Source organism: Bos grunniens, chromosome 7 (genome assembly GCF_055505025.1).
Source record: "Bos grunniens cultivar Pamir isolate PY7600 chromosome 7, Bosgru_T2T1.0, whole genome shotgun sequence".
NCBI classification, from domain to species: Eukaryota; Metazoa; Chordata; class Mammalia; order Artiodactyla; family Bovidae; genus Bos; species Bos grunniens.
This window is the reverse complement of record NC_141171.1, coordinates 23044583-23065094: the sequence shown is the minus strand read 5'-3', so window position 1 is coordinate 23065094 and position 20512 is coordinate 23044583. Positions and strand designations below refer to the sequence as shown.

At 37.5% G+C, this 20512-nt stretch overlaps 1 protein-coding gene across 11 annotated transcripts in view; it reads right to left on the bottom strand.

The window, feature by feature from the left end:
* The window catches only part of RAPGEF6 (Rap guanine nucleotide exchange factor 6), a 227258-nt gene that overhangs the window by 20741 nt on the left and 186005 nt on the right, over nt 1-20512 (bottom strand). For 6 of the 11 annotated variants that reach the window (XM_086410436.1, XM_086410439.1, XM_086410441.1 and 3 more), the window contains 4 exons: nt 18765-19148; nt 8193-8404; nt 3655-3778; nt 1327-1350 (listed from right to left, as the gene is read on the bottom strand). In XM_086410436.1, the coding sequence (XP_086266562.1) occupies nt 1327-1350; nt 3655-3778; nt 8193-8404; nt 18765-19148 (744 nt within the window). The remainder of the gene's footprint in view (nt 1-1326; nt 1351-3654; nt 3779-8192; nt 8405-18764; nt 19149-20512) is intronic. The other 5 variants (XM_086410438.1, XM_086410440.1, XM_086410442.1 and 2 more) reach the window with 1 other exon arrangement.

Sequence of the window (20512 nt, the reverse complement as noted above, 5' to 3'; positions counted from 1 at the left end):
TATGATAAATGACAAAGAAATGTCTTTTAATCTACTTTCAAAATGCTTTGATATAAAAAAGAAAATGTCCGGTGTCTGCAAACATCATACAATGCAATCAAATGCTGAATAGTGAGTGTGTTACACAAGTCATTCAAACACCCCAAATACCCACTAAGATACACTGTCCATTCTTCTTCATCACAGCAATGTTAGGGATCAATTTCTGTTTTCAATGAGAAGAACCAGAAAAGACCAAGACATAAATGTACAGTATATAAGAAAACACATGAAAAACACACAGAGAAGGGAAGAAGAAAGTAGAAAATTCAAGTTTACCAAGCTTCAACAGAAAACAAAAGACCACAAATAAGACAAGACTCAAAGTAAGTGGCTCACAAAAAATCTTTCATATATGTCTTATAAAAGCATCTAACTTCATGATTCACTGTAATCTTAAAAGAGCACATTCTTATTTAATCCATTCATCCACAAAACCCATCTTTTCCTTCAACTGAAATTGAAAAGACTAGATATATGACTTATAAGATATCTAACTATGACAGACCTGTAAGCGGAGATCTGAAACTACTTGAAAAACAAAAGGTGTCATTTTCTGAATCTATTTCAGTTTAAAGAGAGGTAAGGGAGCCTTTAATTAAAAGTGGTAGGAATTTAAAATAAAATTCTATCAATGCTGTATATCTCATAGTGTTAGTGGATCTGAGAAATTAAAATAATCTTCTATTTCAATTACTTACTATCTCAATTCTATAGTATAGTTTGGATAAAGGCTGCAGCTGATGGAAAATGTACCCTTTATAAACAACTTTCTTATCCATTTTAATTCACTTAAATATTTATTTTTATAAATATGGCATGTGAATAAAATGGTGTGGACTCTGGAATCAGACTATCACCAATAATGAATTAGAATCCACTATAGTGAGCTCTAGGAATTAGGACAATTCTGTCTTCCCCATTTGTACCATGGGAATACCAGTATCTATTTCACAGAGCAGCTATAGAATTCAAGTTTATATAGAGTGCTTAGAGAAGTATATAGGAAGCATACAACAATATATGCTATCATCATCATATAACTGACCCTGCTAAATTAAAATCTAAAAGGGACTTACGGGATGTCAATAATGGAAAAGTAAAGGGAGAAAAAAGCTAGTTCTACCACTATTTTCTCCTTGTTAGCAAAAGGCATTTGTCAGGAATGTAGGTTGACAGGGTTAATAGAACACATGCTATTTTACGTGCGTGCATTAATGAAAAGGATGCAGTATACGTTAAGAGTTGAGCAACCTTCATTCCAGTTGCATTCATCTCTACACTTACCCCAGACTCCGCCACCTCTTCTTCCTGTAAGCAAGAGCCACAAACATTGAAGCGTGTGTTTGAATAGGAAAGCACAGAAAAAAGACAACAGTTGAAAGTCAGAGAAACTATGGAGACAGAACAGAACAGAAAAATTTTACTAGAAAAAAATGGTAGCTTAACAGTAAAATGACTTTAATGGAATACAAGGTGGTAAAATGAATTATGACATGTACTGAAGGCCAAAAAAGTCCACAATATTTAAAAGTGTGCTTTTAGACCAATTATGTTTTTAATACATAATTAATTTAGAGGCTTATGTTAATAACAAAGCTTAACAGAAAATATTTATTACAAGTTTCCAGGGAAACTTTAAAAGAAAGAATAGAACTTCTGAATTTTTTTCAAAGGTATTTTTGAGCCATTCATTTAAGTGAGACAATGAAATTACAAGGAACATAAAGATTTATAATTTCATTTTTAAGTGCAGAAATTTCTCTATGTATTTGTTCAAGAAATTTTGAACAAACCAAAGCCAACTTAAAATTTAAGTATAAATATATCATGAAAATCTGTATGCTCCTGTATCTCCTTATACTATAATTGGGCTGAATCAAGATTCTTTATAACATTTTTATTCTCATTTTTTTGGCCCTCTCCTCTCTACCACCTGATTGGTCTGAGCATATCCCAGACTTGTACTCAATAAGCTCCAGCTGTGGCCAGCCCCAATCTGTTTCTTCAGTCAGCACACTGACTACTGTCCACACTACATAATATGTATCACCAAAATGGCCAAATACTTGCTTAAAGAAAGCTACATGTTTCAGTACTAGCTGACAAAATCAATTTAAGCAAAGTTCAGTCTAATCTAACTATAAATGTTTTATTTTTTCCTATACTGTATCTACTCTAGGCTAGACCATTCAAGGGAACAGTCAAGTTTATTGATTTCCTTCTCTGCGCATTTCTGAGGCACGGCTGGTACTCAGAAAATTATCAACTGGGCTGGCAGGCTCACAAATCCATTCAGGAACCAGGGTGCTAAAATACATGAGTAGACGGATGTCTGTGTAAGGTAACAGGGAATGGTGGAGCCACTGTACAGGCACATATAACAAAAACAAAAACTTAGAAACAAAGAAACAAACAAATCCTGCAGGTTTGCTTTGGTCCCTGGTTCTTAATTCTTCTGCTTCTACACTGCCGAGCAATGGCACCTCTCATTACATGCAGTGATTCTCAGGTGTGCAACTGGGTAGGGAAGAGGAGATATGACACACTCCTTCTTTCGTATTTGGAGAATTTCTAAACTAGAGCAACCATCAGGTCAACTACTCCTAAAAACAGACTTCTGAACTGTGGTTTAAACAAAACAAAAATTCAGAAAACAATCCTGACATATGCTGATTCCATCCGGTTACAACAATTCCATCTCTTTTTGTTTCTTTAGTAGACTCTATTTCTTTTAAGCCACTGAAATTGTGCCTGCTCTGGCAAACATTTCGTTTTTAAAGCCCTTAGGTACTAAAGCTATACACACACGCCTAGAAGAAAATCAGATAAAAAATTAAAACCCTAGTATCTTTTCATCCTAAAAATTACTAGGAAAAATAATTTAAGTTTTATATAATTTGAGGAGGCATTTGTTACTACATGAAAGGTGAATTTTAAAAAGCATTCACAAAAAAAATAAATAAAAAGCATTCACAGAAGATCAGGTTAATAGTGAACACAATATTTTCATTTTTATTAAAGATACAGTATCCTTAACTCTGCACTTTCTAAACTGCTAAAGAATTTACATAAGCACCATAACTTGAGACAAAGGAATATATTTTAGACAAATGAAGTAGAACTTATATAGATATTGAACTTTAAAAATATTCAATAAAAATCAAAGACATGCAGACTAATACTTCACACATTTGGTTAGAACCAGATGAAAGTGTCTGTTTTCTCTGATAACTGCAGTAAAGATCAGCAACTTACTTATATTTAAGTTAGATGACATTTTACATAACAATAACAATACAGAACTATCTGTGTACTCAAAAAAATTAAGAGAGAAGTAGGGTTCAAATCTCAGTAATTTATGTCATCCTGGACACATTATCTAACTGCTCTGAGTCTTCAGTTTCAGTTTCATACAGTTTTCAGTATGTAAAGGGCAGGCCAATACTACCAACCTTTAAAGGTTTTTATAATACACTATTATTTGAGATTGACATCTATAAAGCACTTAATACAGTGCACAATAAAAGGCAGATGGTGAAAGATCACTTTCAATAAGTGAAAAAGATCACTTTCAATGCCACTCTGTAACACTTACACACTTCAATGCCATACCTCTGTCGGAACATCATAGCTGGATCCATGTTAGCAGAAGTCATTCGAACAACCTGACGAATTTCCTTGGCAATCATTCTGAGTTTCTCGAAATTTACCAAACCATCAACTTTGGAATCATTTCCTATAGGATAAAAGTAATTTTTTTAACTCCCCCAATTAAAATATCTATACAAAGGTAGCAGAAGTCAAGTCATTATTCCTGGAGGCACAAATCAGAACCTTTATCAAACTGCCACTTTTTGGTTTTAAGAATTGATAAACCCATATATGGTTTAATCCTGCTCCCAAGGAATGACCTAATGGGAGGAATTATACTCCACGGGAATAATGATTACGAACATTGGAAAGTGATAAACTGTGCATAGCTTCTAAAAGCCACCTCTTCACTGCACTGCAGGCACACCTAGTAAAGTGCAGCCCTCAGTGCTAGCTCTCCAGACGCTCGGCTCACTCAGGCAGGTACCTGCATCTAGTTTTTTGGCAGCAAAGTTAGTAACCACTTGAAAACTTAGGTTTCCACCAGGGGTCATAAAGAGTGACCTTTGGGCTTACCTAGTCCAGTATGGTTGCTACGGTTTACAATGATTTAAAAAATTGTAAAATCAGTTGTGGACACTTAAAAAGTGGAAGACATCCCATGAAAATAAGAATTTCTGCCTTATGTGGAAGAAAAAGAGAGCGGATGGTATGTGGGGGATTAAATAATAGCACGTCTGTTTTCCAAGTGGTAATAACTAGTTAAAATTAAGAGACAGATGGCTCATAGGGACAGACATCTTCAAGTCTACCATATATATGCCCTTCCCCAGAATTTGAATTTACAATCATCACTTTAATCATTAAATACAAATTTGATTGTTCATAAGTTACATAATTTTTGTTTGTTTTATTAAGTAGTTCTCTGAGAAAAAAATTCATACAACTTTCAAAATGGTCTATTTTTCTTTGACAAGAACAGGAATGACACCAGACTTAGCCCAGATGTGGGCTTACGCAGTTCAAACCACAAGGCAAAAAATCATATGTTCAAAGGGTAATCTAACTGTCTTTTTTCCACACCTGTCTTTAACACTTGGTGTGACCCTATTTAGTTCCCATGGTGGGCCCTGAGGTATCTCTATGGAACACCAAGTCCCTGAAGCCAAGATGGAAAACCACATGGGTCTGAACACACGTGGGCTCCCTCTTTGTAGTAAATGGTACCTATCTACTGGACATATAAACTGTTCTGGGTCTCAAAATGAGTTGGAAACAAAATGACAATGCAAAATACTTTCAAGTCATATAAACATGTTTTGAGGGAACATGTAAGAAAATATATTTGAAGTCTCTAGTAATAGTTTCTTAAGAAAAAGAAGTAATAATGAAATTAGGGGCAGTATAATTAGTTAATTGGTACAACACACCGAGAACAGTTCGAAAAGTTCAACAAAAATAGAAGAAATACGTTGAGTCATTAAAAAAACTGTCAAGGCAGTGAGGATCTGAGGAAATAATGAAGATGTGTGGCAAATTTAGCATTTCCAGTGCTCCACCTACAGGCCTCTGCTGATTTCAGAAAAGGTGACCATGAGCTGAAAAACTGAGCAGTGCCACCCTGACTTTTGAAGTTAGAGAACAACTTAAGTCTAGATAAATCTTCAATTCTTCGGGTTGGGATCTTTAAGACACACACACACCCACACACACACACACCCACACCCACCTACCCACCCACCCACCCAACAAAATGTAGACTGGATAAAAGTTCAGTGTTACATTATCTCAAAATGTGAAATGGTTTAAAGTGATTTTTGGATTGCTAGCACTCCTAGCTGCCTGGCAGAATCAAGTTTTAATTCTATCTGGAGAAACAGAATATTGTCCGAAATTCTAGATTATTTCTGTAATTTTTTTATATACAACATCCACCTGGCCAAAAATAACCAGGTACATTTGGTGAAAATTTAATATGACTGAAATGCAAGGGGAAAAAAAAGACAACAGAAAGACTCATTAAAAAAAAATAACACCTAGATTATGGAGTTACTAGAGACAGACACGGAGAAGGCAATGGCACCCCACTCCAGTACTCTTGCCTGGAAAATCCCATGGATGGAGGAGCCTGGTGGGCTGCTGTCTATGGGGTCGCACAGAGTCAGACATGATTGAGTGACTTCACTTTCACTATTCACTTCCATGCATTGGAGAAGGAAACGGCAACCCACTCCAGTGTTCTTGCCTGGAGAATCCCAGGGACGGGGGAGCCTGGTGGGCTGCCGTCTACGGGGTCGCACAGTCGGACACGACTGAAGCGACTTAGCAGCAGCAGCAGCAGAGACAGACATTAAAGTAACTGGTGAATATGTGCAAGGTTATAAAAAACAACTCTGAGAACTCTGGTAGAAAACATGAAGAAATGAATTTAAATTGTAAATCTGGGGGGAAAGCCCAATAACTGAAATAAGGAATATGCTGTTGAATTTAACAGTAAGTCAGACATAGTTGAAGAAATAATTTTAAAATTGGATATTAGGCTAGAAGAAAATTCCAGAATAAATAAAAATATCCAGGTGAGACAAAATCAAAGTCGTATAATAGCAAAGCTAGAGAAAAACAGAGATAGAGAGAAGAGAATATTTTAAAGCAGCTATTAAAGGAGGGTAGATTATTGTCAAAGGAACAACAAATAAGACTGACAGTTGACTTCTAAAAATAACAGTGGAAGTCAGGAGATATTTCTGTTACCTTAAAATGTTGAAAGATAACTGCCAATCAAAATTGTGCCTCAAGAATGAATATTAATTAAAGACATTTTTTCAGATAAACAAAAACTAAGATTTTATCACCAATAGACTTGCACATAAGAAAATAATAATCAGTGTTCTTACAAGGAGAAAAATCCTCAACCACAGGCAAACTTTGAAATTCAGGAAGGGGAAAAAACAGTAACAATATCATCACACTAAATAAATATCGACTTTACTAAACAATATTAGTACCAAGTGGGATTTAAAGGCATGGCAACAACTGTATATAAATCGAGAGGTGAGAGAATGGGTATTTGAATGGTCTGAGTTCTTGCACTGCCTGACACACAGAAAAGTACTAATGGATACTACTCAAAGTAGTATCGGCAAGTATCAATGTTGTAATGTATAGGGTAACACTAGAAAATTAGCAAAATAGTGTGTAGTCAGCAAGTTAATGGAGGACAAATACCACTCACAAAAAAACAATTAAGAGGAGTATAAACTACACGGCTGACTCAATGGACATGAGTTTGAGCAAGCTCCAGGGTTTGGTGATGGACAGGGAAGCCTGGCATGCTGCAGTCCATGGGGTCAAAGAGTCAGACAAAACTGAGCGACTGAACTGAGACTACATGGCAAAAGACTAATAAATTAGGTTTTTAAAACTCAAAACGTGTTGTTCATCAGAAGATAATCTTAAAAGAGCCAAAGGCAGTCATACTATATATATATACATATAGGACTTACACAAAATCCTTAAAAGGTGTATTAGAGAAAGAGAACGTTATGAAATATAGGCAAGAAATCGAACTGAATGGATAAAAGAGGACAAATAAATATACAGAAGGGTGTCCAGACACATTAGTAATCAGAGAAATGAACATTAAATTACATCAAGATATAATTACACACCTACTGAAATGGGTAGAAATAAAAAGAATGAATTGACCAGGTACTGGAGACAGCGAGGAACAATAAGAATGCTCACGTCACTGCCAGTGTTCCACTTCAGTGGATTAACACCAAACTGTCTCCCAAAGTTGACTGTATGAATATTCATAAATTTCACTGTGAATTATATCAAACAAAAATGCATGTGTACTATGAGATATGTGAAAGGATATTCACAGCAGCATTATTTGTATTGAGTAAACAGTGGAAACTATCAAATGCTCATCAACAGATTGAATGAATCCACTATATCGCATTTATGTAATGCAATGTTAAAATAGTTTTGAATAATGAATTACAATTACACTCAAAAACATGCAAGAATCTCATCACACAAGTCTAATGTTCACCAAAATAATCCAGAAGCCAAACCAAAAACTAAAAAAACAAATATACTCTGTGGATACATAAAGCTCGAGAACAGGTAAAACCATCGTATTAGAAGTCAACACAAGTATCTTCAGGAAGATGAAGGTGGTAACTGGAAAGGGGCACAAGTGGGGCTGCTGGGAGGGAGGCAATGTTTTTTCTTGACTGGGTGTTGGTTGCCTGGGTGTTTGCTTTGTCATAATCCATTAAGTTGTTCACTTGTTTGCGGTACTTTTCTGTTTGTGTTCAGTAACTAAAAAAAGAAGTTGGGAGTCTGATCTTGGTTGTGTGTGAATTGCATTGGGTAAACACCAACATCTGTTCTTATCAATAATGTGGGTTTTTCCTAAGATTTACTACATTTAATTGGGTAAAGCTTTTAGTGACTTATAATCAATAGACTGAAAAATATATTAAATACATTATAATTCTGTAGAATTAGCTGAAGTTAAGCATGCTAATTTTCAAGTAACTTTAAAATACCTTCATGTAGAAATGTCATATCTTTCTTGACAACAGGAAAGAGTGGAATAATTGGAGGCTGCATGCTTTGACTACTAAGAATATTTCTGTATTTTGCCATGTTTCTGGATGGATCAAAAAGGTCTTGCAGATCTTGGAAGTGTTTCTCATACTTGCTTGGTAACTTTTCCCAAGTACCTCTGAGTCGTGCTACAGATGCCAAGTTCAAACCACTGCCAAAGATGAGAATAAAAACATTAAAAAGAGGCTTGCAAGAGAGGTAGGACGCAGGTCAGGTTAAGTGTATAAACCAATTTTCTTGAATGAAGCTAAAATAAGCAGATACATCTTATATAAACAGTAGAACCATAAAAAAAATAATAAATAAAAGGGACTCCTTGATCTTGTAAAACAAGAAAAACTTGCTTCAAAGGAACTACATTATGTGCCAATGGTTGTATATAGCTTTTTTTTAAGGGTGCATGTAAATGACAAATACAGTAAATCCATTAAACATACATTTAACTTAAAAATAAACTTCAAGCATCACAATGTTTTTGTATGTTTTACTTAGAAATAATTTTATGGAGACATTATTTATTTGAAAGTGGTATAAGTGATAACAAGTGCTATATAAATATAAGTGAGGCAAGTTCTGAGACTGAAAACCTTCTTTCTTTGAGATTTTGGCCATTCATGTCCCTGATTTCAATACTTCCATAGGTTCTAATCCTGTTGTCTGTCAAGTGTCTATATACTCAATGTCTCCTCTTTTGTTCTCAGCTACCTGACTTTTACCTCTACCACAGAATTTAAAATGTTCTCTTGACTTATGATTTTAAACTGTGGAATTAGGAAATCTTTGTTTCCTCTGTTTCTCAGAAATCATCTCAAAAACTATAAGGATGAATAAGAGAAATGCAGATTTCATTTCCACCAAAACTTAAGAGATATCTGTAACTCCTAAACAGAATGGCTATCAAAAAATAGTCAAGTCAAATCTAAGTATGCAAAATGCTGAAAAAGGAGGCCTGCAGCGGAAGATTTCAATGAAAGCTGTAAACCATAGCGCTCCAAAGCAGGTAACTTACTCCAAAGGCAAAACCAGCAATCCCCTATTTGGAACAACAAAGCAGGGTCCATAGACTGATAGAATTAGGAAGGGGCTGGACTCTTGTTCTTCACCAGGGAATGTCAGGGAAAGTAAGATTTAAAACAGTGTGTGCAGTGATATAACATCTTGGCTAGAAGCAGTTTAATAGTGACACAAGACAGCAGAGAGAAACTGAGTTGTAAGCACCCAGAAAACTGTATATCTCCATTTGCTGGAGAGAAGTTAAGGGTAAAAAAAATTCACATACAAGCTCTATTTCTGCTAGCCTGGAACACTTCCCTGGCTCCTCTCCCATATGAATCTCCTGCAGATAAGATGGTATAGGAAAACTCATGTCCTTCTAAAATAAGGAATGAATAAAGGAGCCATAACATGCTGCTATGAGGAAAAACACAGACCATAAAGAAGGAAGATGTTCCGACAATAAAAACTGGGACTGACTAATGACCCTAGTATCCATGATTCAAATGAATTAATAAAGTAAACAAAGAGCAATGAAGTGATATAAGAGTTTAGGAAAATATATATATTGATTTAAAAAATTAACAAGTTTAGGAAAAATTGGAAGAAAAACCACAACTATCAGAAAAATGAAAGCAATGCTGGAACCTACATAAAGAAAAAGATAGCTAAGATCTTGAGCAAATATCTTAAAAGGACTGACAAAAGCAATCAATGGAAATGGTCAGAGTTGAGGAGAACGACAGAGAAAATGGGCTTCGCTGGTGGCTCAGATGGTAAAGACTCTGCCTGCAATGCAGCAGATTTGGGTATGATCCCTGGGTCATGAAGCTCCCCTGGAGAGGGAAACAGCAACCCACTCCAGTATTCTTGCCTGCAGAATCCCATGGACAGAGGAGCTGGCAGGGTACAGTCCATGGGGTTGAAAAGAGTCAGACACGACTGACTCACACTTTCACTTTCTTTTCAGAGAAAAAATAATGGATATGGAAGACAAAGGCTATCTAAAATTTATATAATTGGTATCCTTGAAGCAGGAAACAAAAATAATGGAACTGAAAAAAATCTTCAAAAGTACAATTTGAGAAAACTATCCAGGAACAAAAGAACTTAATCTATAGAATAGGTACCACAGTTTCAGAGAACCTGACACAGAACTAAATGAGACGTAGAAACACCCACGTAAGGTAAATGACTTCAGAGACAAGAAAATAAAAGGGGAAGCAAGCTCTGAAACCTGCACAACTACATGGAACACTACCTGCAGAGCAATTATCTATGAGGTTCCCAAGAAATAACATGTTAGAAAAGAACTTTAAAGCCAGATAAAGTGATAGCGAAGTTCAAAAGCAACAGAAAAATATTTTGAATATGCTTAGGATATATCATTTCCAAAAGCATTTTTAAGAAATGATTAGAAAACAAAATTCAATCAGGAGATAAGGAGAGAGAGTGATGTCAACATTATAGTGTCATAAGACATCCCTATCCCAACAACAAAAACTCAGCCCCTATCCATGAACAGTGGGACCCAGAAACATGGACCAAGGGACCAGAGAGGAGTCTTACCCACCGGTGTACTGGGTAACAGGCAGGAAGATTTGGAGTGGGGAATCTAGAGGAGACTATGAAATGGTTCTGGCCCCTTTCAGCTATGGACTGAGAACATATGCAGAACACTGACTTCGGTGGTCACCTTCAGAGAAGAGGGACTTTGTGAAGTCCAGGTTTCCAAAGGAGAAGTTCGAGTGCTCCGCTGAAGTAGACGAGAACAGAAGAGTGTGAGTGAAATGGGATGGGAACAGCTTGACTTTGTTGGCATCACTCCTCCCCCAAGGAAGCATTATTATTGTTGTTGTTCAGTTGCTCAGTCATGTCTGATTCTTTGCGACCCCATGACTGCAGCACGCCAGGCTTCCCTGTCTTTCACCACCTCCCGGAGCTTGCTCATGTCCATAGCGTTGGTGATGCAATCCAACCATCTCATCCTCTGTCGGCCTCTTCTCCTCTTGCCTTTGGTCTTTCCCAGCATCAGGGTCTTTTCTAATGAGCTGGCTCTTCTCATCAGGTGGCCAAACTATTGGAGCTTCAGCATCAGTCCCTCCAGTGAATATTCAGGATGATTTTCCTTTAGGATTTACTGATTTGATCTTGCAGTCCAAGGGAGTCTCAAGAGTCTTCTCCAACACCACAGTCCAAAAGCATCAATTCTTTGGCACTCAGCCTTTTTTATGGTCCAAATCTCACAACTGTACATGACCACTGCAAAAACCACAGCTTTGACTATACGGGCCTTTGTCAGCAAAGTAATGTCTCTGCTTTCTAATATGTTGTCTAGGTGTGTCATAGCTACTCTTCCAAGGAGCAAGCATCTTTTAATTTCATGGCTGCAGTCACCATCTGCAGTGATTTTGGAGCCCAAGAAAATAAAGTCTGTCACTGATTCCACTTTTCCTCTTCTATTTGCCATGAATTTAATGGAACCGGATACCATAATCTTAGTTTTTTGAATGTTGAGTTTTAAAGCCAGCTTTTTCACTCTCCTCTTTCACCTTCATCAACAGGCTCTTTAGTTCCTCTTCACTTTCTGACATAAGGGTGATGTCATCTGCATATATGAGGCTGTTGATCTTTCTCCCAGCAACCTTGATTCCAGCTTGTGCTTCATCCAGCCAGGCATTTCACGTGATATATTTTGCATATAAGTTAAATAAGCAGGGTGACAATACACAGCCTTGACATGTTCCTTTCCCAATTTGGAACCAGTCGTTTGTTTCATGTCTGGTTCTAACTCTTGCTTCTTAACCTGCACACAGGTTTTGCAGGAGGCAGGTAAGGTGGTCTGGTATTCCCATCTCTAAGAATTTTCTGGTATGTTGTGATCCACGCAGTCAAAGGCTTTCGTGTAGTCAAGGAAGCAGAAGTAGATGCTTTTCTGGAATTCTCTTCCTTTTTCTATGATCCAATGGAGGTTGGCAATCTGACCTCTGGTTCCTCTGCCTTTTCTAAATCCAGCTTGAATATCTGAAAGTTCTCAGTTCACGTACTGTTGAAGCCCAGCTTGGAGGATTTTGAGCATTACTTGCTAGAATGTGAAATAAGTACAACTGTGTGGTAGTTTGAACATTCTTTGGCATTGCCCTTCTTTGGAACTGGAATGAAAACTGACCTTTTCCAGTCCTGTGGATACTGCTGAGTTTTCGAAATTTGCTGGCATACTGAGTGCAGCACTTTAATACCAGCATCTTTTAGGATCTGAAGTAGTTCAGCTGGAATTCCATCACCTCCACTAGCTTTGTTCATAGTGATGCTTCCTAAGGCCCACTTAACTTTGCACTCCAAGATGTCTGGCTCTAGGTTAGTGATTCCCACCATTGTGGTTATCTGGGTCATTAGATCTTTTAAATATAGTTCTTCTGCGTGTTCCTGCCACCTCTTCTTAATAGCTTCTGCTTCTGTTATATCCATTTCTGTCCTTTATTGTGCCATCTTAGCATGAAATGTACCCTTGATATCTCTAATTTTCTTGAAGAGATCTCTAGTCTTTCCCATTCTATTATTTTCCTTTATTTCTTTGCATTGTTCACTTAGGAAGGCTTTCTTATCTCTCTTTGCTTCTCTTTGCAACTCTGCATTCAGATGGGTATATCATTCCTTTTCTCCTTTGCTTTTCGTGAAAGGCAAGCCAAAAGGCAAGGAAGCATAACTCAAGCCTAAACTAGATGGCTCTTGATCTCTCCAACAGGGGAAAGGGAGAGCAAGTTGGGAATGCCTGGCTGTTCAAGCCATGTGAGGTGTTGCTAAAGACACTTATTCTCTCTTCCAGCATCCAGAGCACTAAAGTGGGATCTCTATGAGTGGGAGGGAGGGAACAGATCAGAAGAGTAGCATGTAAGATTCCAAAAGGATATTAAAGGCATGAGGTGCCTGCTAACGCCTCTGGATTCCAACAGGAAGCCCATCCAGAAGACATAGAAAGTGAGTGTTAGCTGCTCAGTTGTGTCTGACTCTTTGCGACCCCAAGGACTGTAGGCAAACAGGCTCCTCTGTCCCTGGGATTCTCCAGGCAATAGTACTGGTGTGGGTTGCCATTCCCTTCTCTGGGGAATCTTCCCAACCCAGGAATCGAACCCAGGTCTCCTATTTCAGGCAGATTCTTCACCATCTAAGCCACCAGGGAAGCTCCCCAGGAGACACAGGAAAACCTCAATTGTAAATCCTCCTGATGTACCCAAGAGTACCTGCAGCTCACTGTGCTCAAACCCACACCTTCCACCCCTCTGCTACTGGCTTCCTGTGAAAGGTCCCAAAAGAAACCTCTGGAAGAGAGGAAAAACATACAGAAAACAGGCTGGAGTCTATGGGTGAAGAAGAAACCACAAATCTGAACTGTAGCACTACCTTTAGGAAAATAAAAGAGACATATTGGCATGTGACATGGTACATCCTAGGATACAGAGAAAACATACAAGCTTCAGCATTCTGCCCAAGAGGGAACAAGAAGCCTGGAGCAGGTGTACCCACACAATGCTAGAGAGAAAGTCTCAGAATCTGTATTAGGAATGACAAAAGGATTTTTTCCTCCTGAAGGCAATTCATAAAAATTAGAGAAGATGAAAGCAATTTCAAATGCAGAAAAAGCAAGGCAAAACTCCCTGAAGCATGAAAAAACAAGGAAACATGACATCACGAAAAGTTCACAATAATCTTCCAGTAATCAAAGACACAGCAATCCATAATTTACCTAATAAAGAATTCAAAATAGGTGTTTTAAGAAAACTCAATCAGCTATAAGAAAACAGAAAGATGGGTCAATGAAATCAGAAAAACAATATATAATCAAAATACAGACATCAAAAGAAAGAACCAAAAGAGTATTCTGGAATGGAAGAATTCAGTGAATGAAATGAAAAAAATTGCAATAGAGAATAGCAACATCAAGTAGACCAAAGAGAAGGAAAAATCACTGAGATAAATGATAGGAACTTTGAAATAACTCAGAGTGAGGAGAAAAAAGCATGAAAAAAAGAAAAAAAATGAAGAAAGCCAATGAAGAGAAAAAAGAAAAAGAATGAAGAAAGCTGGGAAACCATTATGGAAGAAAACTCAAAACAGCCAAGATACAAACCCTTGGGGTTCCAGAGGGAGAAGGGAAGAGAAAGAAGACCACTAAAGAGGTACAGCTGAGAAATCTCCAAACCTGGGAAGAGGCCTCGACATCCAAGTTCATGAACCTAACAGATTACCCCATTATTTCAATCCAAGACAACTTTCTCCAAGACACATTATAACAAAACTGTCAACATGAAAGAAAGAATTCTACAGGCAGCAAGAGAAAAGAAGATTGTAACTTACAAGGGAACTCCCATTAGACTATCAGTAAACTTTTCAGCAGAAAACTTACAAGCAGGAGAGAGTGGACTAATACATTCAAAGTGCAGAAAGGAAAAAATTACCAGTCAAGAGTACTCTATCTGGCAAAGTTATCCTAGAGAAGTAGACTTTCCCTGGAAATCAAGAGCTGAGAAGTTCATAATTACTAGATCTGCCTTATAAGAAATGCTAAAAGAAGTTCTTAAAATGAAATGACACGAATAATGTTAAAACATATGAAAATATACAACGCTCTGATGAACATTAAGTATAGAGTTAAGCTAAAAAATACTCTCAACAATGAAATATGATGGTATATTAACCACTAAACTAGAGAGTAAAGGTTAAATGACGAGAATATAAAAAACACTTGCTATTACAATTTGCGAGTGAATACACTACATAAAAAGGCAAATTGTGACACTGAAAACATAAAAGAGGGGGCAGACTCTTGAGAGTCCCTTGGACTGCAAGGAGATCCAACCAGTCTATTCTGAAGGAGATCAGCCCTGGGATTTCTTTGGAAGGAATGATGCTAAAGCTGAAACTCCAGTACTTTGGCCACCTCATGCGAAGAGTTGACTCAACGGAAAAGGCTCTGATGCTGGGAGGGTTTGGGGGGGCAGGAGGAGAAGGGGACGACAGAGGATGAGATGGCTGGATGGCATCACTGACTCGATGGACATGAGTCTGGGTGAACTCCAGGAGTTGGTGATGGACAGGGAGGCCTGGCGTGCTGCGATTCATGGGGTCGCAAAGAGTTGAACACGACTGAACGACTGAACTGAACTGAGAGTTGTATGTGACTGGAATTTTATCAGTGTCAAATAGACTGTTACATCTCTAAGAGGTTTCATGTAAGTGTCATGGTAACTAACCACAAAGCAAAAACCCATAGTGGATTCACAAAAGGTGAAGAAAAGAAAATCAGAGCATACTACCAGGAAAAGTATCAATTCACAAAGGAACAAAGCAACAGAGTAAAAAATAAGAGTAAAAAAGAAAGAAGGGACTTACAGAACATCCAGGAAACAATAAGATGGCAGGAGTAAGTGCTTACATATCAATAGTTACTCTAAGACCCCCCCAGTAGTGCAGTGGGTAAGAATCCACCTGCCAATGGCGGGGACTTGGATTTGATGCCTGGTCTGAGAGGATTCCACATGCTGCACAGTGGCTGGGCCTCAGCGCCACAACTACTGAGCCCACCACGCTCCAGAGTGGTGAGCCTCAGCCACTTAAATCTGCTCGCCCTAGGCCCATGGGCTCCAACTACCGAGCCTGTGTGCTGCAACTCTGATGCCTCCGTGCCCAGAGCCTGTGCTCCGGAACAAGAGCAACCAGCACAATGAGAAGCCTACACACGGCAACAAAGTGCAGCCCCCGCAGGCTGCAGCCAGGGGAAGCCTGCTGCAAAGACTGAGGGCAAGAGGCCAAGAGCTCGACAGAGGAGGAGATGACTGGGTGGCATCACTGACTCAATGGCCATGAGTTTGAGCAAACTCCGGGAGATAGTCAAGGACAGGAAAGCCTGGCGTGCTGCAGTCCATGGGGTCACAAACAGCTGGACACGACTGAGTGACTAAACAAAAGATACATAAAGGGTATTCCATTCAATACCAGCAGAACACACATTCTTCTCGAGCATACACAGAACATCTTTCAGGTTAGGTCATGTAAGCCAAAAACAAGTCTCAGCAAATTTAAGAAGACTGAAATCATACCAGCTATCTTTTCTGACCACAATTTGTGAAACTAGTTATTAACAGCAAGAGGAAAAATAAAACATCTACAAATATATGGAAATTAAACAGCACTCCCTTGAACAAACAATGGGTCAGAGAAATCAAAGGGGAAATTAAAAAGTACTTCTAAATAAAGGAAAATGGATATATAACATACCAAAATTTGGGGGATACTTCAAGAGCAGTTCCAGGACCTAAACTGATAATGACAAATTTCTCAAATAAATTACTTAACATATGTAACGAGAAAAAGGAGAAACTAAGCCCATTTGAAAAATAACAAAAATCCAAGTAGAAATAAAGAAGAGACCAGAAAAAAACAATAGAAAATATCAATGAAACTAAGAAAGTTATCAGAAATAATAAAACTGACAATTCTTTGGCTAGACTTAGGAAAACGAGAACTCAAATAAATAAAATATGCTATAAATTCCAGTCATAGGTGACTGATTCACCCGTTTCATCTCAGCTGTAAAGTTAATATGTCCTTTATATTTTGTAATGCATTGTGATATAAAATGTAGGAATACTAAGCAATTAACGTTGGCACCCCACTCCAGTACTCTTGCCTGGAAAATCCCATGGATGGAGGAGCCTGGTAGGCTGCAGTCCATGGGATCACCAAGCGACTTTGCGATCTGAGCGACTTCCCTTTCACTTTTCACTTTCATGCACTGGAGAAGGAAATGGCAACCCACTCCAGTGTTCTTGCCTGGAGAATCCCAAGGACGGGGGACCCTGGTGGGCTTCTGTCTGTGGGGTCGCACAGAGTCGGACATGACTGAAGCGACTTAGCAGTAGCAACGTTACATGAACTGTCAAAAATGTAAATAAAATGTTCTTCATAACAAAACCAACCTAACCAAAACAAAGCTTCCTAACCAAATGTCTGACCTTTTTTGTACCCATCTTGGGGCTGCTCTCCACCGTTCTCTCTCATTCTACTTCCTTGATTTTAACGACACTATCCTAACTATGCTGTCTACTATCTCTTGTATTAGTACTCTAGTTCTTTGGTTGGACTTGCTTCTTTACCCTCACCTTGAGGATGGCCTCTAAGATATGTTTTTTACCATATTCTTTGGACACTCTACACAGAGATCTCTTCTGGAGTCAATCAGGTTTTTTGAGGGGCGGGGGTTGTTTGTTTTTTTAATGGAGTACTCCAAAACTGAGCTGGTAACGCTCAGATTCTTTACTCCATGTTTCCTATACAAACAGTTTCAATTTCTAGCCTTCTAATTGTCTATCAATGGCATCTGTGTTCCCTTGTTTTAGACTCAGCTGTTAAAAACTGTGAGGTAGTTGGTGTAAGTCCTGAATTCCACAAATGAGAAACTGGTCTTCAGTTTTCTCTTGCTACCACAAGGAAGAGGCAAGATTCAAATACAGATGTGCCTGATTCTAAAGGCCACTCTGTTAATCTCTATTCAACACTTCTTCCACAATGTCTAGTTCTATTGCATCCAATGGTTAAATTTCATAAAGGAGTTTTCTATTACTATGACAGATTTATGATTTAGAAGTTGCTATAAAGATTTTAATTTTATCTCTTGTGAGTACTAAAAAGATATCATAATTTTTGGGAGAGTGTGCACAGATGGAATTAGTTACGGTAGTTATTATGCTACCATATACAAGTACATGACCTTTAAAAGGACCACATTACTACTACCCTCCACCTTTAAAATTAGACTTGTTTTAGGAGGAATCCTTCTGTGATCAGCATTGTGCTGGATGAGGGTCCGAAAATAAAGTACGTACACCGAGATTCTCATAAGTGAAGAGAAGGAGGAAGGTTCCCAGAAGCTCATGTAACCACCCACACTTCCTGGGTTTATAAACTTTGAAGGATTTTCACAATTCTAATGGCCCAGCTTGTCTGAGTGGCAACACATTCAATGATACCTCATATAGTCTGTGAGAAACAGGAAGAGGTCACCAAATGGTTGCATTATTTGTTGCTGCTGTGGTCACTTCAAAATAGCAGTTTTAAATTACTGCATTAATATCACCAATTTGTAGTGCATTGATTTTTCAATGTCAAATCACAGTGAATCAGGTACTGCCTGATGCACAGTACAGAAGTCTGATGATAAAGACCAGGTATCGGGCATATATCCAAGAAGGTATAATCCCTCATGGGGGAGAAATGAAGAAAACTGGGCAGGGAACCACCTCTACTTAACAAAAAAATGTTTAAGTGACTGAAAGATGGAAGAAACAAAAAGAGAAAAAAACAGTATCACCAAAATGGAAAATATGTTCAATCTAACAACATTTATATAAAAATATATTCATTGAACTTTTCTTCTCCTGCTCATTTAATACCTAAGAAGAAAACCAGCTTCAAGTTCAGTATCATGACAAAATCATACAGAAATATTTGTACAAACTTACCTTATTATTGCAAACATGGAATTGAAGTTCTTACATTCTCGACAATGAAGTGCAATTTTAATAAAATGTTTAATAATCTTCATTCGTTTGAGCTGATTTGATTCAGTTAAAATCTCTGACGCAACCCAGAATGTCTCTTGGTTTACAATGTCTTCAAATTCTTTCAAGTGAGTATTTCCTGTTTTGGACTCTAACTTAAAAAGGTCATCAATATATTCAGTAGGCTCAATATTACGAAATAAATCAAAGTCCCTCATTGACAGCTGAGTGGCCACCTCAATAGTACTTAGTTGTAGCATGGACAGCTGGCTTTCCTTAACTAGTTCTTGAGCATCTTCATCTGAACATAGGGTTTCTGTTTCCATGTTATTTTTCAAATAATACCTAAAAGGAAAAATGGCTTTTATAAGTGATTTCACATTTATAAGAGCACTTTTCCTCTTTATCACTGTTGTCAAAACATCATTATAAAAAAAAAATCATTATACTGTTAATAACTTTTTGTCACAGACAGGGGTGGGGATGATTTGGGAGAATGGCATTAAAACATGTATAATATTATATAAGAAACGAATCACCAGTCCAGGTTCGATGTAGGATACAGGAAGCTTGGGGCTGGTGCACTGGTATGACCCAGAGGGATGGTATAGGGAGGGAGGTGGGAGGGGGGTTCAGGATGGGGAGCACGTGTACACCTGTGGTGGATACATGTTGATGTATGGCAAAACCAATACAATACTGTAAAGTAAAAAATAATAATAATAATAAATAAATATAAATTAAAGAGGTAAAAAAAAAACCTTTTTGTCAGAAATGTCAGCAGAATATTCATTTAAAGATAAAATGGAAAATTAACATTTTAAATGAGAAGACTTTGAAGAAGTTGTTCTCTTATTCTACCATTTAACATCTATGAATTTAAAGTGTAAAAGTAACATTGATTATACTGTAAAACTTAATGATTTTAAGAAATTATTCACATGTTGTGTGAACAATCATGTGTATACTCTTGAGAACCAAAGCTTTAATGAGGGCTCTATAAGGATGCAGGACACATAATACGTACTATACAAAATACTTGTTCATGGACAGCATGAGTAAACTCCTGAATCAAGACTGTCTACAGTTCTATTTGGAAGGTGTTGCTGTACTCACTTTCTTCTTAACTTGAAATTTTCAAGAAAAGCAAAGAATGAAACCCATACAGAACAGAAACTTCCATTACTGATTTCTCCCTTGATAAATCCAAAACTTCATTCCAGCAAATGGCATTGATCGGTAGCCATAAAAAAGATCTTCATTTGCCTTTCATCTTTTTAGATGAACAATTTTATGACACTTAAAAGCTCAGAAGCAAGTAAAGAATTCATAATTAGAAAATATCTTCTACAAGACTGTTGCTGCAGAAGAGGTTACATTTTGTATCACAAGTGGTTTTTACTTCAGTCTTTTCTATTAATAATATATAGCTTGATCTAAGCCTGAGTTTGTGTCCATCTATTTTATATTGTCAAGGAACTATATTTATTTTTCTTCTGCCTTTAAACTATTCACATGCCTAAGAGATTACCATAAATAATGAGTTGAAACTCATACTGTAGATAATAAAATTAGATCTAATTATGTTAGGTTTATTAACTGAATTCTCTTAACATTCCTCTGAGGTTGGTTCTATTACTTTCATCCCATTTTATGATGAGAAAATTCAGGCACAGAGGTACTAAATAACTTGCTCAAGATCACACAGC